At 43.2% G+C, this 17,430-nt stretch overlaps 2 protein-coding genes across 8 annotated transcripts in view; one reads left to right on the top strand and one right to left on the bottom strand.

Moving 5' to 3' along the window:
• Positions 1-15,129, bottom strand: part of MYO5A (myosin VA) — a 201,805-nt gene extending 186,676 nt beyond the window's left edge. For 3 of the 7 annotated variants that reach the window (XM_044230813.1, XM_044230815.1, XM_044230817.1), the window contains exon 1: positions 15,039-15,128. In XM_044230813.1, coding sequence (XP_044086748.1) covers positions 15,039-15,065 — 27 coding nt within the window. In that variant the 5' untranslated portion in view covers positions 15,066-15,128. Of the gene's footprint in view, positions 1-15,038 lie in introns of all 7 variants that reach the window. The other 4 variants (XM_044230816.1, XM_044230818.1, XM_044230819.1 and 1 more) reach the window with 2 other exon arrangements.
• On the top strand, positions 15,064-15,651 carry LOC122894568 (artemin-like). The gene has a single exon (XM_044232359.1). It carries the CDS (start codon positions 15,064-15,066, stop codon positions 15,649-15,651), a length of 588 nt encoding a protein of 195 aa, XP_044088294.1.
• The last annotated feature ends 1,779 nt before the right edge of the window (positions 15,652-17,430 follow it).

Below are 17,430 nucleotides of genomic sequence, written 5' to 3'. Positions count from 1 at the left end.
TTTTGTATTTCTGAATTCTCCAAAGATTTGCACTGAATATTTATTATTTTTATAGTTTTTAAAAAGAAATTTTTAAAAGGAAAATAGTTCCCAAAGTAATTTTGCAAGTCATTTCTTATACTATTTCACATCTATTATTAGTAAAGGTAATGGAACATCTTTCACCATAGAAGATTCTCAATTTAGTTTTAATATAAGAGAGGCAGTTTTTCCAGTTGCCTTTAAAAATAGCAAAAAGATTTACTGGGTCACTTCCATGTGCCAGGTTTTCTCACATATTCTATTAAAAGTGAAACATTAAGGATAGCCAGGGGAAAAACGGCCCACAATGTATCTACAGTAATATATAGTCTTATAATTTTAAAAAGACTTACCACCACCACCACCGAACAAATAGTTTAAAACAGCTAACTTTTACTGAGCATTTATTAGTTGGGGGATTCTGATAAGAAGGAAATATGGCAGACAAAGTCCAAGTCAAGGAAAGCTGGAAGACAGGCTCAAGGTGCAAAGTTGGTTCTATGTCCCATAATGGAATATCACAGACCATCTGCATCAGAATCCTTCAAGGGATTGGTTAAAAAATGCAAATTCCTTGGGCTCCCAAACCCACTGACTCAGAGTCTCTGGAAGCAAGACTCAGGAATTTACTTTCTCTTATTTATTTATTTATTTCTTATTGGGGGGGGAGGTGCAGAGGGAGTGAGAGAGACTCCCCGCTGAGCACGGAGCCCAACTTGGGGCTCAATTGTATAACCCTGAGATCATGACATGAGCAGAAATCAAGAGTCTGACGCTTAACTGAGTGCATCACCCAGGTGTCCTTCAGAAATTCACATTTTAAAATTACAGATGATTGCTATGTATAAAGTCTGGGGAAACTCATGTTGTGAAAGATCAAGCCAAGAGAATGGGGTTAGAAAAAGATCAAGAGTCTTAAATGTCGGGCGCCTGGGTGGCTCAGTGGGTTAAGCCGCTGCCTTCGGCTCAGGTCATGATTCCGGTCGTGGGATCGAGTCCCGCATCGGGCTCTCTGCTCAGCGGGGAGCCTGCTTCCCTCTCTCTCTCTCTGCCTGCCTCTCTGTCTACTTGTAATCTCTGTCTGTCAAATAAACAAATAAAATCTTTAAAAAAAAAAAAAAAAGAGTCTTAAATGTCAAGACAAGGAATGAGTTGACTCTACAGTAGATAAATAGGGCAGGAGATAAGGGGCTATGGACCAGCCAGAGATTTTAAGCTGGAGAGAGCAGTGTGTTAAAATCTGTGTTTTGGCTCAGTACTGCTCACTACAGCCTGAGGTGAAAAAGACAATTGGAAGCACTGGAGAATTCAGCAAAGTGATCTATAATGATGCATTAACACTGGCCAAGAGAATGGTTGCCACTCTGGTACCAAAAAGGGAGGTGAAAGAAAGAAGCTCATGAAGACTTACTGTTGAATAAATAAGATGACTTGAATGCTGAAATTTTTTTTTTAACTTTTTAATATATATATTTTTTAATCTGACAGAGATCACAAGTAGGCGGAGAGGCAGGCAGAAAGAGAGAGGGAAGCAGGCTCCCTTGAGCAGAATGCCCAATGTGGGGCTCGATCCCAGAACCCTGAGATCATGACCTGAGCCGAAGGCAGAGGCTTTAACCCACTGAGCCACCCAGGCACCACTTGAATGCTGAAATGTTAAAGCCAAAAATTACAGATATGAAGAGGAAGATCTGGAGAAAATTTTCCAATGGTACTTTAATACCTTCTAGTTCATTCATTCAGTCATGGATGTGTTACTCACTATGTACTAAGCACTAGTCCACATGCTAGGTCAAAAAACACGAAAACCATGGAATTACACACTTTAAATGAATGAACTGTAATGTATGTGAATGATATCTCAATGAAGTTGTTACTAAAACAAAACAAATGTGAGATTTCCCCCGTCCCTGGGAGAAAAAGGTATGCAATGCAGTGTTGTGTCAGGGCAGATGTAGACGGAGTGTTCTATAAAGAATACTCAGGAACATCTTAGACAGACTAGGACCTGAAAGACATAATTCATGAACAAACAGTGGAGAAAAGCCAGGTACGGGGAATGCAGCAAAGCAGGAAGAAGGCAACCTGGAGAGCTCTTGACTTAGAGTGAAGACCTGAATGCCAGGACTGAAAACGAGACAGGAGACTGGCCTAGGGTGAAGGCAGATAAGGAAAAGGCCAGTGTATCATGGCCTCACTACTCCAGGTGTGGTCCTCAATCTAGCAACACTGGTTTCACCTAGAAGTTGTTAGAAAGTCTTGCGGCCCCATCACAGACCTACATCAGAACCTCCATTTTGACAAGATTCCTAGGTGATTTCAGATGGACACAAAAGTTTGGAAAGCACTACACTAATATATTTATTCTCAAGACAATCCTATAGGGAATTACTGAGGAATTTAAGTCAGAGAGTGGCATGATCACATATGCTCCTTACATAAAGATCACTCTGGTAACAGAACAAAAAACAGATTATAGAAGGTAAGACCAAAAATTGCTTATGGTGTTGTTACAGGATCCAATGAAGAAATAAAAAGGGTCCAAACAAAATAAGGATAGTACCAGGAAATGGTAAGTGATGGGTGGGAGAGTGGCGGGGGGGTGGGGGGGGGGGTTGGCCAAAGGGGGAAATCAAGACAATTTTAAGTTTTTGGTCTGGGTACATGGATGGATGTTGATGCCATTCACCAGACAGGGAATACAATTAGTAAAAATTATAGTGGCTAACATTTCTCAAATGTGTACCAGGCATTATTTTAGGTGCTATGCATGAACTATGTCACTTAAATTCCCTTAACAACTCTAGAAAGTCAGTATTACTATTATCCCATCTTCTAGATGAGGAAAGTAAGACACGAAGAAGTAGGGTAGAGAGGAAGAAAGAGGAAGGGAGGAGATGACAAGTTTAACGTCGAATATGCTAGGTTTGAGGGGCCTGTAAAGATGCCCACAGGCAGCTGTGGCAGGGATTTAGGTTTGTGAAGAGAACAAGGAGGCGGGAAACAGAGATCTGGAAGTCATCAACACAGGTTCATACCTAACTTTTCAGGAGCAGATCAGGCCACAGTGGGAGGGAGGGTAGGTGAAGGGCAGAACCTAAGAGCACCAATAACCGGGAGGTTAGAGGAGGCAGCTGAGTTTATGAAGAAGACCAAGTGGCCAGAGAGAAAGAACAATAGTTATAACCAAAGAGCAGCAATAACAAGAGCCAACAGTTAAGCCTGTAGTATGCATCAGTTACCAATTCTACGCATTTTTATATATATTAAAAAATTTAGTCACCATTAAAACCACGTATACTGAGCATTATTATCCTCATTAAAAAATGAGGAAATTGTGGCACAGGAAAGTAAAGTAGTTTGGTCAAGGTCATGCAGAAAGCAAAGAGCAAATCCAGGATTCAAACCCGAATGCAAACACTAAGTAAAGAGTCCATGCTTGACAGCTGGAATACACTATGTCTCTTTCAGGCACTGGTAGAGGTGGAAGCCAAGGATGGAAACAGTTGTAACCAAGTTCTCAGAACAGCATCTGGTCCACAGTGAGACCTGGGTAAACACTAACCATTATTATTTGATCATTGTACTGCTATGGAGTTGTGCATTTACGCAAGCCACGGTTCTTAGAAGAAAACAAATGACAACTAAAGAAGGTAAAAATCAAGGTTTTCATAGAGAAAGAAAGCAAGAAACTTCCAACTTCTACTTGGTTTCCTATAGCTTCAATATCTAAGTTTCCACACCATCAACTTTCGACCACAATTGTGGCTACCAGTCCTTAAGCAGGCTGCAGTACACAGCAATGACTCACAGCACCCCCCCCAACCCCAAGACCCTAGATACCTTCTGAGTGTTATAAAGATTCCATTCCAGGGTGCTATCTTTAACACTGGGTATATTTTGCTCCATTCCACTTGCTTTACAGCAGGTAACTGACGCTGAAGGTCTCTCAGGTTCTTGACTATCCCCTGAAAACACACTCAGGCTCTGACCACTCCCAACAAATGATAATTTGTTCTAATTAGGAGCATATGTTGTCTATAATAAAATGATAACATATTTTCAGGTAATTTCCAAGTTATATTGTATTTTGTTTATGCCCTTAAGACAATGGCTTCATGGTTGGTTTAATTCTTTCTAATTTAATAATTCTATCTGGCCCAGATTCCCCCCAAGTCAAGGATAAACAATGAATAAGAGTAACAATGAGGAAAATGGTCAAGAAAAGAAAATAGTTTAGCCTTCCAAAAGGTTAAGTTTTTGAAGTAAATTTATATATTTCTACCTAAGAGCATTTCTCAAAAAACAATAAAGGCACTGGATGGCAGAAAGCATCTCACATAAGCAGGACATCTGGTCATCCTAGCCCTGAAGCAATATACATAAAAAATGCTATTTTTAAAACGAAATAAATGTGAATACCCTACCCCAGCATAAATGTAAGTATCAACACTTGTCAAAGAGACTTGGAATATAAAATTGACTAAAACTAATTCAAAGATTTATGTACAAAGATGCTCACCATAGTACCTATCTTATAATAGTGAAAATGCCCAGCAGTAAATAAATTATGGTACATCCAGGTGATGGAATATTATCCAACCACTAAAAATATTCTCAATGAATGTTTAATAATATAAAAATTCTCACAATATATATTGTTTAAAAAACTCATAAAAATTACTGTATCAATATAGATGAAAGACTTAAGGAAATAAATTAATAATTAACAATTATTATCTCTGGGTAGTATTAGTTTATTTCTAATTTTCTTTTTCTTTTTTTAACTTTCTTCCTTTATATGTTTCTGTATTTTCAAAATTGTCTGAGATGTACGATTTCTCTAAGCAGAAAAAAAATTACCAAAAAGTTATTTTTTTAAAGTTTTTTTTTCTTTAAGATTTTATTCATTTTTCTGACAGAGAGACACAGCGAGAGAGGGAACACAAGCATGGAGAGTGGGAGAGGGAGAACCAGGTCTCCTGCTGAGCAGGGAGCCCAATGGAGGTCTATATTCTAGAGCCCTGGGATCATGACCAGAGCCTAAGGCAGATGCTGAACAACTGAACCACCCACGCACCCCTAAAAGTTTTTTCCAAAAAATTTCTGCTTCTATTCCTAACTCTTTTCCACTTTTTCTTACCCTAGTCTAAGCCTTAAGGTCTAGGGCAGAGGTTCTTGAGTGGGGCAGAACGAGGCCAGATCCACCCCCGGGGATATTTGGCAATGTCTGTAGACCATATGGATTGATTATTACAACTGGGGGTGAGAGATGTTACTGGGTCTAGCAGATAAAGGTTAGGGATTTGGCTAAAAATCCTACAATACACAGGAAAAGCCCAGAGAAAGGAAGGATTATCTAGCCTACTATGGCAATAGCACAGAAGTTGAGAAATTTTGGTCTAAGATGAAAAAATATCAGTAAAAACAGGAAGAATGGGTTAAAATACAATATTAACTCTAGTGGGTTTAACTTTTTTACTTCTATACTAAGATATATATAGATATAGATATATATATATAGAAAGAGACAGAACTATCTATCTATCTATATATTCTGACTTGATAAACATTTAATCCAGGTTTTGACCCAAATTCTATATTAAAATACAGATGTCCTGATTTTATGAAAAACATCTCCAGGACTTCTGTTCCCAGCATGAGCATGACGCTTGTCAAATTAGAATTAAGATTTTTCTCAGCTTGAGCATATAGAGACCAATTCCGGGTAAAAAAAATTTTTTTTAAAGATTTTATTTATTTATTTGACAGAGAGAAATCACAAGTAGATAGAGAGGCAGGCAGAGAGAGAGAGGGAAGCAGGCTCCCTGCTGTGCAGAGAGCCCGATGCGGGACTCAATCCCAGGACCCTGAGATCATGACCCGAGCCGAAGGCAGCGGCTTAACCCACTGAGCCACCCAGGCGCCCCTCCGGGTGAAAATTTTTTAAGGACTGCTACAAAAATGTTTTAAAGTGAGGTCATATCCTTAAAAAAATAGCTGGTCCCCTTATTGTATATACTCCAATATAAACAAAATAAAATATGCAAAACTAAGTTCTTACTAGTCTAAAGTGTAGTCTAACACAAAAATGTTTGTTTAAAACATATAGATACTCTGATACACAGAAAATAATTTATGTACACTCATGAGAAATTACTTCCTATTGTGATGTCAGATTCAGGGAGTGGTAAAGCAAAAAGTACAAGGATTTGAGGAAATGAAGTTTCCTCCTTAATCTAAGAAGTCACTAAATAACAATTCACTTCATAAGAATTTATTTTATCCCATTTTAGGGAGGTGTGTGTGTGCACACGCATGTGTACTGGGTATAACAAAGCACAACAGAGCATTAGGGTGAGGAGATTAAATAAAGGAGTAGGGTGTCTAGGAGCAGACAACAGTGTAGAAGGCAAGAAAGCAGAAAAAGAACACTGGAAATGAATAAAACAGGAATAACAAATTTTACAACTTATCTGTTGATGGAAATGGGGGAAAAGAATAATGTATTCAAACAAAAACATGAAGGAAATGAGGGGAAATAAAACACTGAGGATATATGGCAGAAAAAGATCAGAACAGAAGAAGACATAGGGTTCATAACCCCCTGATCAAGACTCAATGAAAAATACTTTTCAAATCTTCCATCTCTGATACGCTTTCAGTAACATTTGTTTATATGGATTCTCATTGGCTCTTTTAAAAAAAAAAATTCAAAATGATTCTATGGTTTGCAGGAGCGGGGGAGGGAGAGATTTCCAATGTCCTCCTCGCCATGCAAAAGGAGGGGCAGAATTCAATTGCTTTGTATTTTTGGTAACTTATTCGTGGTGGATATTAACTATTCTTTCTGAGGGGCAACAGCTTTCAGCCACCCCACCAGGTCTGAGTGGAGCTATCAATTATGATGTCCTATCCTCCGCCTGGTCTTTGAGATGAGCTTGACTATGCATAATATCCCCCACCCACCCCCTTACACAGCACAGTGGAAGGAGAGGGCACATGACCCCTAGCAAACGCAACCAGAGTTCTTTTACCAGACTTCCTCCAGGCCCAGAACTGGAAGATCATGTGATCTGCAGGTGCCACTGACCATCTTTTTCACCACGAAAAGAGCTGTCATGTGGATGAAACCAACGGTAAACAGCACAATTTGACATGAAAGCCAGTGACAAGAGAGCCTCAGAGACCATTTTCTGGCCTTGAATCCATGGGCCTGGGCGTCCAGGTCATAGAGGCAAATAAAATCGTTTTTAGCTTTGAGTTGTGTTTGTTACTTCCAACTGAAACAGCTCTGGCTGGTAAACTGCTTAACACTGTCAACGAGATGTTTGTTAAGTTGGTATCTCAGAACTATGAGGCATGAATTATCCAGACCCTTTTTTTTAAAATCTATTACATCTTAGCTGTCAGCATAACTTGAGGTAATAAGTTTCATAAATATAAACTTAATGTTTAAAGAAGAAATTCATTTTAAATGACACATTTATTTCAAGATCTAACAAGTATCTCTACTGAGGTCTGATGTTACAAACTTGTTATTCTTGATGTTAAATACTTCCCCAATTTCCACCTTCACCTTTTTAAATTAAAGAGTCCTGCCTTTCTAATCTACCTACTTTACTGCCACAATCATTTTATTTCTCCCATTCTGAAATTCCTCTAGTTTCAGAGTGTTTTTATCAAGAAGTAGAAACCCCAACCATCCACAGAGGATTCCTGGCCAGGAAAATGCAAGTTTGTTTTGTTTTATTTTGTTTGTTTTCTTTTTAAAGGAGATAGTTTATTGACTATACTGCAGAAAGGGAGCAGAAGGCAGAATAGCAAAGGAGAGGCTGTCCAATGAAAAATGCAAGTTTCTGTATGAGTGACTAAGGAGAGACAAAACTTATCTTTTTAGTGTCCGGCCTCCCTCCAGTTCAGTAATGTGTTCATGTTTTTGGCCATAGCAGCACATTGGGCCAAAAGTTGTAGATAGATGTACTTCCCCCTGGATTTTAACCAAGTTTGGAGCCATTATTTTGAAACCAAAACATAATCATACCATCCCTAAGTTCCACAACTGGCAAAAAGCCTCTATTGTACAAGGAGATGTTTAATGCTAATGGCTGCTGGTTTAGGGGACTTCCAGCTGAGGAGGGCCTCAAAGAGAAAGGGAAAAAAAAGCCAGGGATAAGTTTTTGCAGCTTAAAAATCTGTTACCACCACAAACCCAGTATGACATTACAACCAAGGTAGATGGAACAGGACAATTGACCAAAGGGCATTTTAGCACACCAAGGACCTAAGGACCCAAGGCATCAAAGGCAGACACAGGGGTAAGCATGTAAAGTAAAGATGAAATAAACCACCTAAATACCTCCGCCACCCACTCTCACCTCCCACTGTGAATGAAACTCCACAGGAGCAACACCCCAGCTCAGTCCTCTACATTAAGTATCTCTCCTGGTTGGGTTAAGGTGAAACCACAATATATATTTTAAAAACAGACAAATAATTCTTCCTGCTGTCCCAATGGGTAAGCACAACTCTAGTAAACTGGATTTTATTTTAAAAATTATCATTTTAGGGGCGCCTGGGTGGCTCAGTGGGTTAAGCCTCTGCCTTCAGCTCAAGTCATGATTTCAGGGTCCTGGGATCGAGAACTGCATCGGGCTCTCTGTTCAGCGGGAAGCCTGCTTCCCCCTCTCTCTCTGCCTGCCTCTCAGCCTACTTGTGATCTCTGTCAAATAAATAAAATATTTTTTTTAAATTATCATTTTAACTATACAAAGAATAAACTGGGAAAGGGAAGAAGTTTAGCACAAGAAACTCCTGAGGATGATGAAAATGTTCTATACCTTGATTATGTAGTAGTTACATGATAAGGGGGGCCTGGGTGGCTCAGTGGGTTAAGCTGCTGCCTTCGGCTCAGGTCATGATCTCAGAGTCCTGGGATCGAGTCCCGAGTCGGGCTCTCTGCTCGGCGGGGAGCCTGCTTCCCTCTCTCTCTCTCTGCCTGCCTCTCTGCCTACTTGTGATTTCTCTCTGTCAAATAAATAAATAAAATCTTTAAAAAAAAAAAAAAAGATAACATGATAGAATATATTTGTCAAAACTCACTGAACTAGGGGCACCTCAGTCATTAAGCGTCTGACTTCAGTTCAGGTCATGATCCCAGGGTCCTGGAATCAAAACCTGCATTGGGCTCCCTGCTCAGTAGGAGGCCTGCTTCTCCCTCTCCTACTGCCCCTGCTTGTGTTTCTTCTCTCGCTCTCTGTCAAATAAATAAAATCTTAAAAAAGCAAAACTAGTATGGCACTTTGCCCCACAGAGACTGGATTCAAAACACACACACACACACACACAAACTTGCTGAACTACAGTTGAAATGAGTGGATTTTATTACATATAAATTATTACCTCACTAAGTTTATTATAGAGAGAGACAACTGGAAGGAAAAAAGAAGACAAACTCCCCAGGGAGACAAATGCTAAAGGTCTGGAAAGACACTACGGGAAGAAGACATGCTATCCGGGGATGGAATGGGGGAGTGGGGTTGCCCACATGATGTTCTACCTAGGGCGAGGCCTTATTCCATAGATCATCCAGGAGTTTCTACTTCTGAGAATTTCTTACACTTCATTAGGAATTGCCAAAAGTGGAAACAAATAAATCAGTCTATCCTCCGGTGGGCCATGTGCCCCTAGATTCTCCCAATGGAGGTGAAATCCATTATAAGTTAAAAACGAAGAAGCTATGGGACACCTGGGTGGCTCAGTGGGTTATGCCGCTGCCTTCGGCTCAGGTCATGATCTCAGGGTCCTGAGATCGAGTCCCCCATCGGGCTCTCTGCTCGGCGGGGAGCCTACTTCCCCCTCTCTCTCTCTGCCTGCCTCTCTGCCTACTTGTGGTCTCTCTCTGTCAAATAAATAAATAAAATCTTTAAAAAAAAAAAAAACGAAGAAGGTAAATTACCTTCTGAGATAAGATATAAGGTAAGAGGGGTTTTTTCTCCTCTCCCACACTTTTCTATAGTGCCCCCACCACCCTGCCCCAACACTTTGGAGGTTGTAGCTAAATCCCAGAAACCCCATTCACAGACCCTCTTCCAGAGTTCCCCTCCTTTGAACAGTTAAAAGCACTAGGAAGATTTAAAATGTTTTTCTGGTGGCCTCATGAAAATTAAAACCTCTTTGTACTCTTTCAGCCACTGGGCAATATACCAGACATTCATACTTCAAGAGACAATAACAAATTTCAAGAAAGTCATGAGCTTTCTTCTTTGCTCAAGCAGTCTGAAGTATTTCTGAGTAGCTTACAAGTTCCACAGTCCGCAAAAATTCATGGTATAATGGGAATTAACTTCCAGTTTCCAAAGCTAGAGCTACTGGTGTTAACTTACACTGTTCTCTCTCCTTCCCACCCTCTATCTCCATCCATCATAGAGACCTGTCTCCCAAGTTGGTCCCTTTCCTTCCCTTACCATCTGCCTGTGCCTCAGTCTACCAGACAATCATTTCCTATTCTGTTTCCTGCAACAGTTTCTTTGATTTCCCTTGGCTCCCAGCTCTCCTCTCTATTACTCATCCTGTTCAACCTGCCTGAAAACGTGCTTACTTGTTTAATCACTTCTTTATACCCTACTTCATTCCTACAAGGAGACTAGTCATCCCAAACCATTATTTACAGGAGACAGACTATTAGGGACATCAGGAGGATAAACAGATAGAAGAAGCATGACAGGATACTTGAGTAAATCAAATGTACTCACTAAACCCCAAATCTGGCACATGATCAGACATGAGGTTTCTGTCCTGCTTTCAGATGTTGAAAGTAGTCTGAAAAAATGTACTTTCTTTTTTTTTTTTTTTAAAGATTTTATTTATTTATTTGACAGAGAGAAATCACAAGTAGACAGAGAGGCAGGCAGAAAGAGAGGAGGAAGCAGGCTCCCCGCTGAGCAGAGAGCCCGATGCGGGGCTCGATCCCGGGACCCTGAGATCATGACCTGAGCCGAAGGCAGCGGCTTAACCCACTGAGCCACCCAGGCGCCCCTGAAAAAATGTACTTTCAAGACGAAAATGTAAGAATTTCCAGGATTGATGGTAAAGGGGAAGAGGCACAGAACGTAAAACAGGAACTTTACCAGAAAAAATCTAGGCTTCAGTAGGTATGAAGGAATATGGTAGGAAAGGAAGAGTACAGATATACAATCTATTGGCCTAAACTGCTATCTCATCTAGGAAAGTTTACATGGCTTCTCAAGCAGGGGTTTTAGAAGTTTTTGTACAGTTACAAAACTCAGCATCCTGATACACAGTGGGACTCTTTTTTTTTTTTTTTTCCACAGTGGGACTCTTAATTAAATAACTTCAGGTAATCTTGGCCATTCTGTAGAATTTTTGGTGTTAGCCCTGTTTGGGAAGTTCATGTGACGAGGACTATCATTCCAACTCTCCTCCACAAATGCGGAATCCTCTGAAGTTACTGAAAGCATCTATGGGTGACATTATGATTCAGATAGCCACTGGCAAGTCAAAACTAGCAAATATTTTCAAAATCAGAAGCAGTGAGATATCTTAGCCATTTTCAATTCTTTTGGGAACAAGCCAGGTGGATCTAAAAACAAATTAACCCACAACTCTGTGAATATACTAAAAACCACTGAACTATAAACTTTAAGTTGGGAATGGAATGGTATGTAAATTACATCTTAATAAAGCCTTTACTTTAAAAACCAACAAACATATTTTAACCAAAATGTTAGTTTCCAGAAATGCTATATCCTAGGAACCTAGTTATTGCCCTTAAAATGTTTATACTGCCTGGAAAAATTTACAAAATGGAAGCCCTGATAAATTACTGTGACAAAACCATTATCATTTTAGCAATAAATAAACTGAATGGTCTCTTTCCTTTCACAGTAATGGGAGCTGATCTGTATCACACATCAAAATCTGCTTTGAATGACATTTTTTAAAAGGGTACTTTTCAGATTTAACCACTATGTTGAATACCATAATTATGACATGTCACTAATACATCTTTCCTTGTAATCTACTCCAGAACTTCCTTCCCCATAATCCTCTGTGAGGAAAAAAGTCCTTGTGTTTATCCATTGATTTAACTTCTAATGATTTCCCTCTTCCTCTAGTAATCACTACCCAAGCTTTTACCTCTGGAATCATTCCAACCTTCCCCATGTCCCGACCCACTCCCTAATTTCTACTTAGAAATATCACACCAGCTGTCTGCCTGCTGTGGAGGTAACAACAGGTTATTTATGCTCCCAGATATTCAAAGTAGGTCAAGAATATAAAAAACAGACTGTGAATCCTTTGAGGGAAAGGGCTGTGTCTTGTTCATTGTTCGAACCTCTCAATATTAAGGACAGTACCTAGCACCCGGAAGGTGCTCAAAAAATATTTTGACCTACCATTAAGCGAAGGTCCATTCACAAAAAGAATTAAGCCAACAAATAGCCAAGACACTAGAATATACTTGGACATAAATGTATTTAAAAGGCAATTTAAGGGGCGCCTGGGTGGCTCGATGGGTTAAGCCTCTGCCTTCGGCTCTGGTCATGATCCCAGGGTACTGGGATGGAGCCCCACATCGTGCTCTCTGCTCAGCAGGGAGCTTGCTTCCTCCTCTCTCTCTCTGCCTGCCTCTCTGCCTACTTGTGATCTGTCTGTCAAATAAATAAATAAAATCTTTAAAAAAAAAAAAAAAGGCAATTTAAGCTCAACTTACTCTTGATGTCTAAACCAGCCTGTCTTTACAACGACTAGAAGGTGAATTTTAAGAGCGTGTGATGAAGCTATGACCAAAAGCCAAAACCTTGAGATTTAAAAATCATAGTATTTTTATTTTATTTTATTTATTTATTTGACAGAGAGCGATCACAAGTAGGCAGAGCAGCAGGCAGAGAGAGAGAGAGAGAGAGAAAAGCAGGCTCCGAGCAGAGAGCCTGATGTGGGGCTCGATCCCACGGCCCTTAGATCATGACCTGAGCCGAATGCAGAGGCTTAACCCACTGAGCCACCCAGATGCCCCTAGAAATCATAGTATTTTTTTTTAATTTTTTCTGAAAAATTATCTTGGGAGAAAAAAGCTGATTCAAGACCAAGAGCAATTTATTATCCAATCAGTCTCTAGTTAAGCAGCCTACAATTAGACAGCTCAGGGAGGGACTCCTCACTGTGCACAGTGTAGAATGGAGGGCTATACAAAGTAACTAAGGAATGTTTACAGACTTGTATCTCTTCATAGGAAAATGCCTCTGATATTTCTCAGTACCCACTTCATACCATCATTATGAGGATTAAATGAGTTAACATTTGTAAAGAACTTAGAGTAGTACCTGGCACATAGTTAGTATTAATGTTTATTAATAAAGTAGTCAAATCAGTTTCCAATTACATTCATTCATACATTAGAAACCTACAATGCCTAAGAAAATTACCAGGTTTAGGGGCGCCTGGGTGGCTCAATGGGTTAAAGCCTCTGCCTTCGGCTCAGGTCATGATCCCAGGGTCCTGGGATGGAGCCCCACATCGGGCTCTCTGCTCGGCAGGGAGCCTGCTTCCCTTCCTCTCTCTCTCTCTCTCTGCCTGCCTCCCAGCCCACTTGTGATCTCTATCTAGCAAATAAATAAATAAAATATTTTAAAAAAAGAAAGAAAGAAAATTACCAGGTTTAGAGAGAATTTCCAATTGTACAGTATTTTAAGTCTGTGGCTAGAAAGGCGTTTCATGGTAAAATTAATCCTATACCCATTTCTTGAGAAATTCATGGGTTACAAAAGCTTTCCCATCTAATTCCTAGGTTTGATCCTCACAAGAGCCTTGAAAGATGCAGAGCAGGTATAATTAACTCCACTTACCGATAAGAGACAACTGAACAAAAGAAGTTAAGTGACTCGCCCAAGGTCATACAGTAAGTGAAAAGGCCTGGGCTAGAATCCAGGTCTCTTGATGGCAGGTCCACACTTCTAAAAACATGCTGCAACTTGGGTCCTGGGCTTACTGGGGTCACATTTGGAAACAATAATTCTAAGATCCTAAATGGAGATTCTGCAGCTAACACGAACTTGGAAAGTTAAGCCCATTCTGTTAACTGGAACTAAAGGTGATTAATAGTTGGCAAAACACCTACGTTACAGTGAGTTACAGTATAAAGTGCCATGACGACACACATTCACAGAGCACCACACACTGCCCAAGCCGAATGTTCAGAAGTCTTCAAAGGGACAGTTCTCCAAAATAGTCCATTCGTGCAAAGATTAGCAGACCCAGAAAATACGAATGTCGGTGTAAGAGAGAAAAGGCTGCCGCTGTCCTTACACTAAACCCTGAAGGAAAGCCTCGCCCCAGCGGACGGGGAAGGCAGGGAGTGTAACAAGGCTCGGAGGGATTACACGTAGGTAGCAGCTCCCGGGGACCAACGAGAGCCGACCATCCCAGCCCGTGAATCATCTCGCATCCAGCCGGCTGCGTCCTCCCCAGGGGCTCGCCACCCCCGGGAAGCCATCGGAAACGCGGCGGCTGAAGGTGAGAAGCGGCTGGCGGCCGTGTGCAGGGTTCCCAGCAGCCGCACGGAAAGGCTGGCTGGTGGCAGAAGTGGCACCGCATACCAGCACCAGGCGTTATTCCAAGCGCCCGTCCCCACGGGAGGGACCATCTCCTCGCGCCGATCGAGCATCTCCCGCGGCCAGGATTTCTCCCAAACCCAGCCGGCGGGCGGGGCAGCCCTGACCCAGGCCCCCTTCCCAGTCGGAAACCCGCCGAGCCGCCCGCCAGGGGAGCGGGGCAGCGGCCCCAGAGGGCCCCCCGAGGCAGGCCGCCCTCCGCCGCCGTCGTCCGAAAGAGGAAGGCGCCTCTGCGGCAGGCGGGCCGGGCGGGGGATTTCGAAACGCGGGGGACCCGGGTGCTGCGGCCGCCGGGCCCTCGCGCCCCCGCCCCGCCCCGCCCCAGCCTGACAGCCGGCGGCGCCCGGCCGCGCGGCCCCCTCCCCACGGCGCCGCCCGCCTCACCTTTGTGTAGAGCTCGGACGCGGCCATGGCGGGGCCCCGCGGCGCCGACGCCCCCCGCCTGAGCGGAGGCCGCACCTCGCCTGGGCGGCCGCCCGCGCCGACTAGGAAGCGCCCAGGCAGCCGCCGGCAGGGAGCGGGGCAGGGCCGGGCGGGGCGAGGGTGCCGGGCGGGGCGGGGCGGGGCGCCTCAGGCGCGGGCGGCCCGCGGGGGCCAGGCCATCACTGCCCCGCGCGCCGCGAGCAGGCGCGAGCGCTCCGCGTGCCCGGGGTCCTCGGGGTCGCCGCCGCAGCCGCCTGGGCGGCCGGTGATGCTGCCGCCGCTGCCGCCGCCGCAGCCGCCCTGTGCATTGTGGGAGCGGGAGGAGGCTGCGCTCCGGCGCTACCCCCGCGGCTGCCCCCGGCGCTCGCCCGCCCACGCGGCCTCCCCTCGGCGGTCCGCCCAGAGCATCCTCCGCCTGACCGCGTGCGCGGCAGCCGCCGAGGCCCCGAAGGGCGCCCCCGACCTCTCTTCCGCGGCACACCTGCCCCGGGGCCGCGTCACTCTCCGGACGCCCCTCTCCCCTAAGCGAGCCCTGGACTGCGCAGTACGGCCCAGCCACGGAGAGGCGCGGTGATAGCTGGTGGCACTGCGCGTGTCCAGGTAAATCACTGGGAGTCTCCAGCTGCTTTTCTCTTCTGAGCATTTCTAGGGAAAGGGTTTGGGAGGAGGCTTCTTCCAAGTCAATAGAACAACCCAGAACTCAGAAGAATCCTGTTAGGAGCAGCGGTCTGGGAGCTGGGTAGGGAGGACCAGTAATTTGAGATAGAAGATCACCAAGTTCACCCTAAAAACCTGGGCATCTGAAACAAGATGCCCCTAGGTGGGAACCCAGGTGCCCACCTCTCCTAGACCTATATGTCTGCAAATGTATACCACTACCCTTCTGCCCCAGTCTTCTTTCTCCTCCTATTCTGAGTGATGATCGATTCCATGGTGCCATGGAAGCTATCCAGAAGCCACCCCAAAATTGCAGAGGACTTTTGTGGAAAGTCCATACTGCAAATGAATTCTGTAGATTATGCAACTGGCTTTGGCTCAGGTCATGATCTCAGGGTCCTGGGATCCAGTCAAGCGGTGGGCTCCCTGCTCAGTGGGGAATCTGCCTCGCGCTCTCTCTCTCCCCCTCATATCTCTCCTCCCTGCTCATGCTCTCTCTCTCAAATAAATAAAATCTTAAAGAAAGAAAGAAATCAAAGTAGTCTCAGGAGTGGCATTCAATGTGCTCACCCTTATCCTTGCACATCAAGCACAAGAATGTGGTCTTTCCACCTCTGACTCCATACTATCTTCACCTTCTACCTGCTCTGCACCCGCCATACTTTCACTCCTGGTTGACTAAACTTGTTTTGTTCATCCTAGCCTCTTATTTCTTTGAACTCTCAAGTACCTTCCTGGCAATCTGGGATGGTTTCTATCAAGACCATGTCTCAACACTGACCCCTTGGTTGTGTGTGTATCCAGCATGTGTATGTGAAAGAAGACCATTGCCATGGGGGGTGGACACTTGGCACCAGTGCTCACTCCCTGGAATTCAAGCCTGTCCTTCTCTTGCTCACAATCCCCTCAGAGATGCCATTGGTAATGGCTAGAGAGTCCAAAGACCCAAAGAGTGCTCTCTGTTCCCTCCAATTCTAAAATCACATCTCTTTCATGTTTTGGAGTCCCACCCTTTCTTTGTCCAGACATAAAAGGGAAATGTGCAGCTGTGACCAGTACAACAAAAGAACACTGGATTGAGATTTTGGAGGCTTGAATTCTACCTCTTATAATTTCTTCAAGCCTTATGTAAGGTGGTAACCACTGCTTTCTCACCCTCAGATAATTCTTACCTCTCAGGACTGTTGGGAAATGCTGGTGAACGAGTTCAGGGCATACACCCCAGGGTATACTGCTTTGGCATAGAGTTTGGAGGACTTGAAAAACAGCAAATACAAGAAAAAAACACTTTGATTTCCTTCTTTTTTTAAAAAGCAGGAAATGAAAGATGTCTTCCCTATACCAGAAGGAAAGTAACATTGTTATCATCAAGGAGAAGCTGAGATCAAAAGAATTCTGTACCAACAGACATTCGTTAAAATAATTCTTATCTTCCATTCTCCTGCCCACATAGTTTAGTCACTTTTCCACAATTGCCTCTCTTTGTTTCACCCAAGGTACAAACAAGCAGATTTTGTCATTTCTCTGGGTATTCATTTCATTATGAATGCTCCTGTGTCACAATAAAACAATATAAATATATATGTCGCTTCTCCTTTTAATCTATCTTTGTCAGTTTAATTTTCAGACCAAGCCAGGGACCTTTAGAGAGTTAAGGAAAACTTTTACTTCCCCTATATGGACAAAAAGTTTTAAA

This window comes from Neovison vison, chromosome 13, assembly GCF_020171115.1.
Source record: "Neovison vison isolate M4711 chromosome 13, ASM_NN_V1, whole genome shotgun sequence".
In the NCBI taxonomy this organism is placed as follows: domain Eukaryota; kingdom Metazoa; phylum Chordata; class Mammalia; order Carnivora; family Mustelidae; genus Neogale; species Neogale vison.
This window is presented reverse-complemented; position numbering and strand designations above follow the sequence as displayed.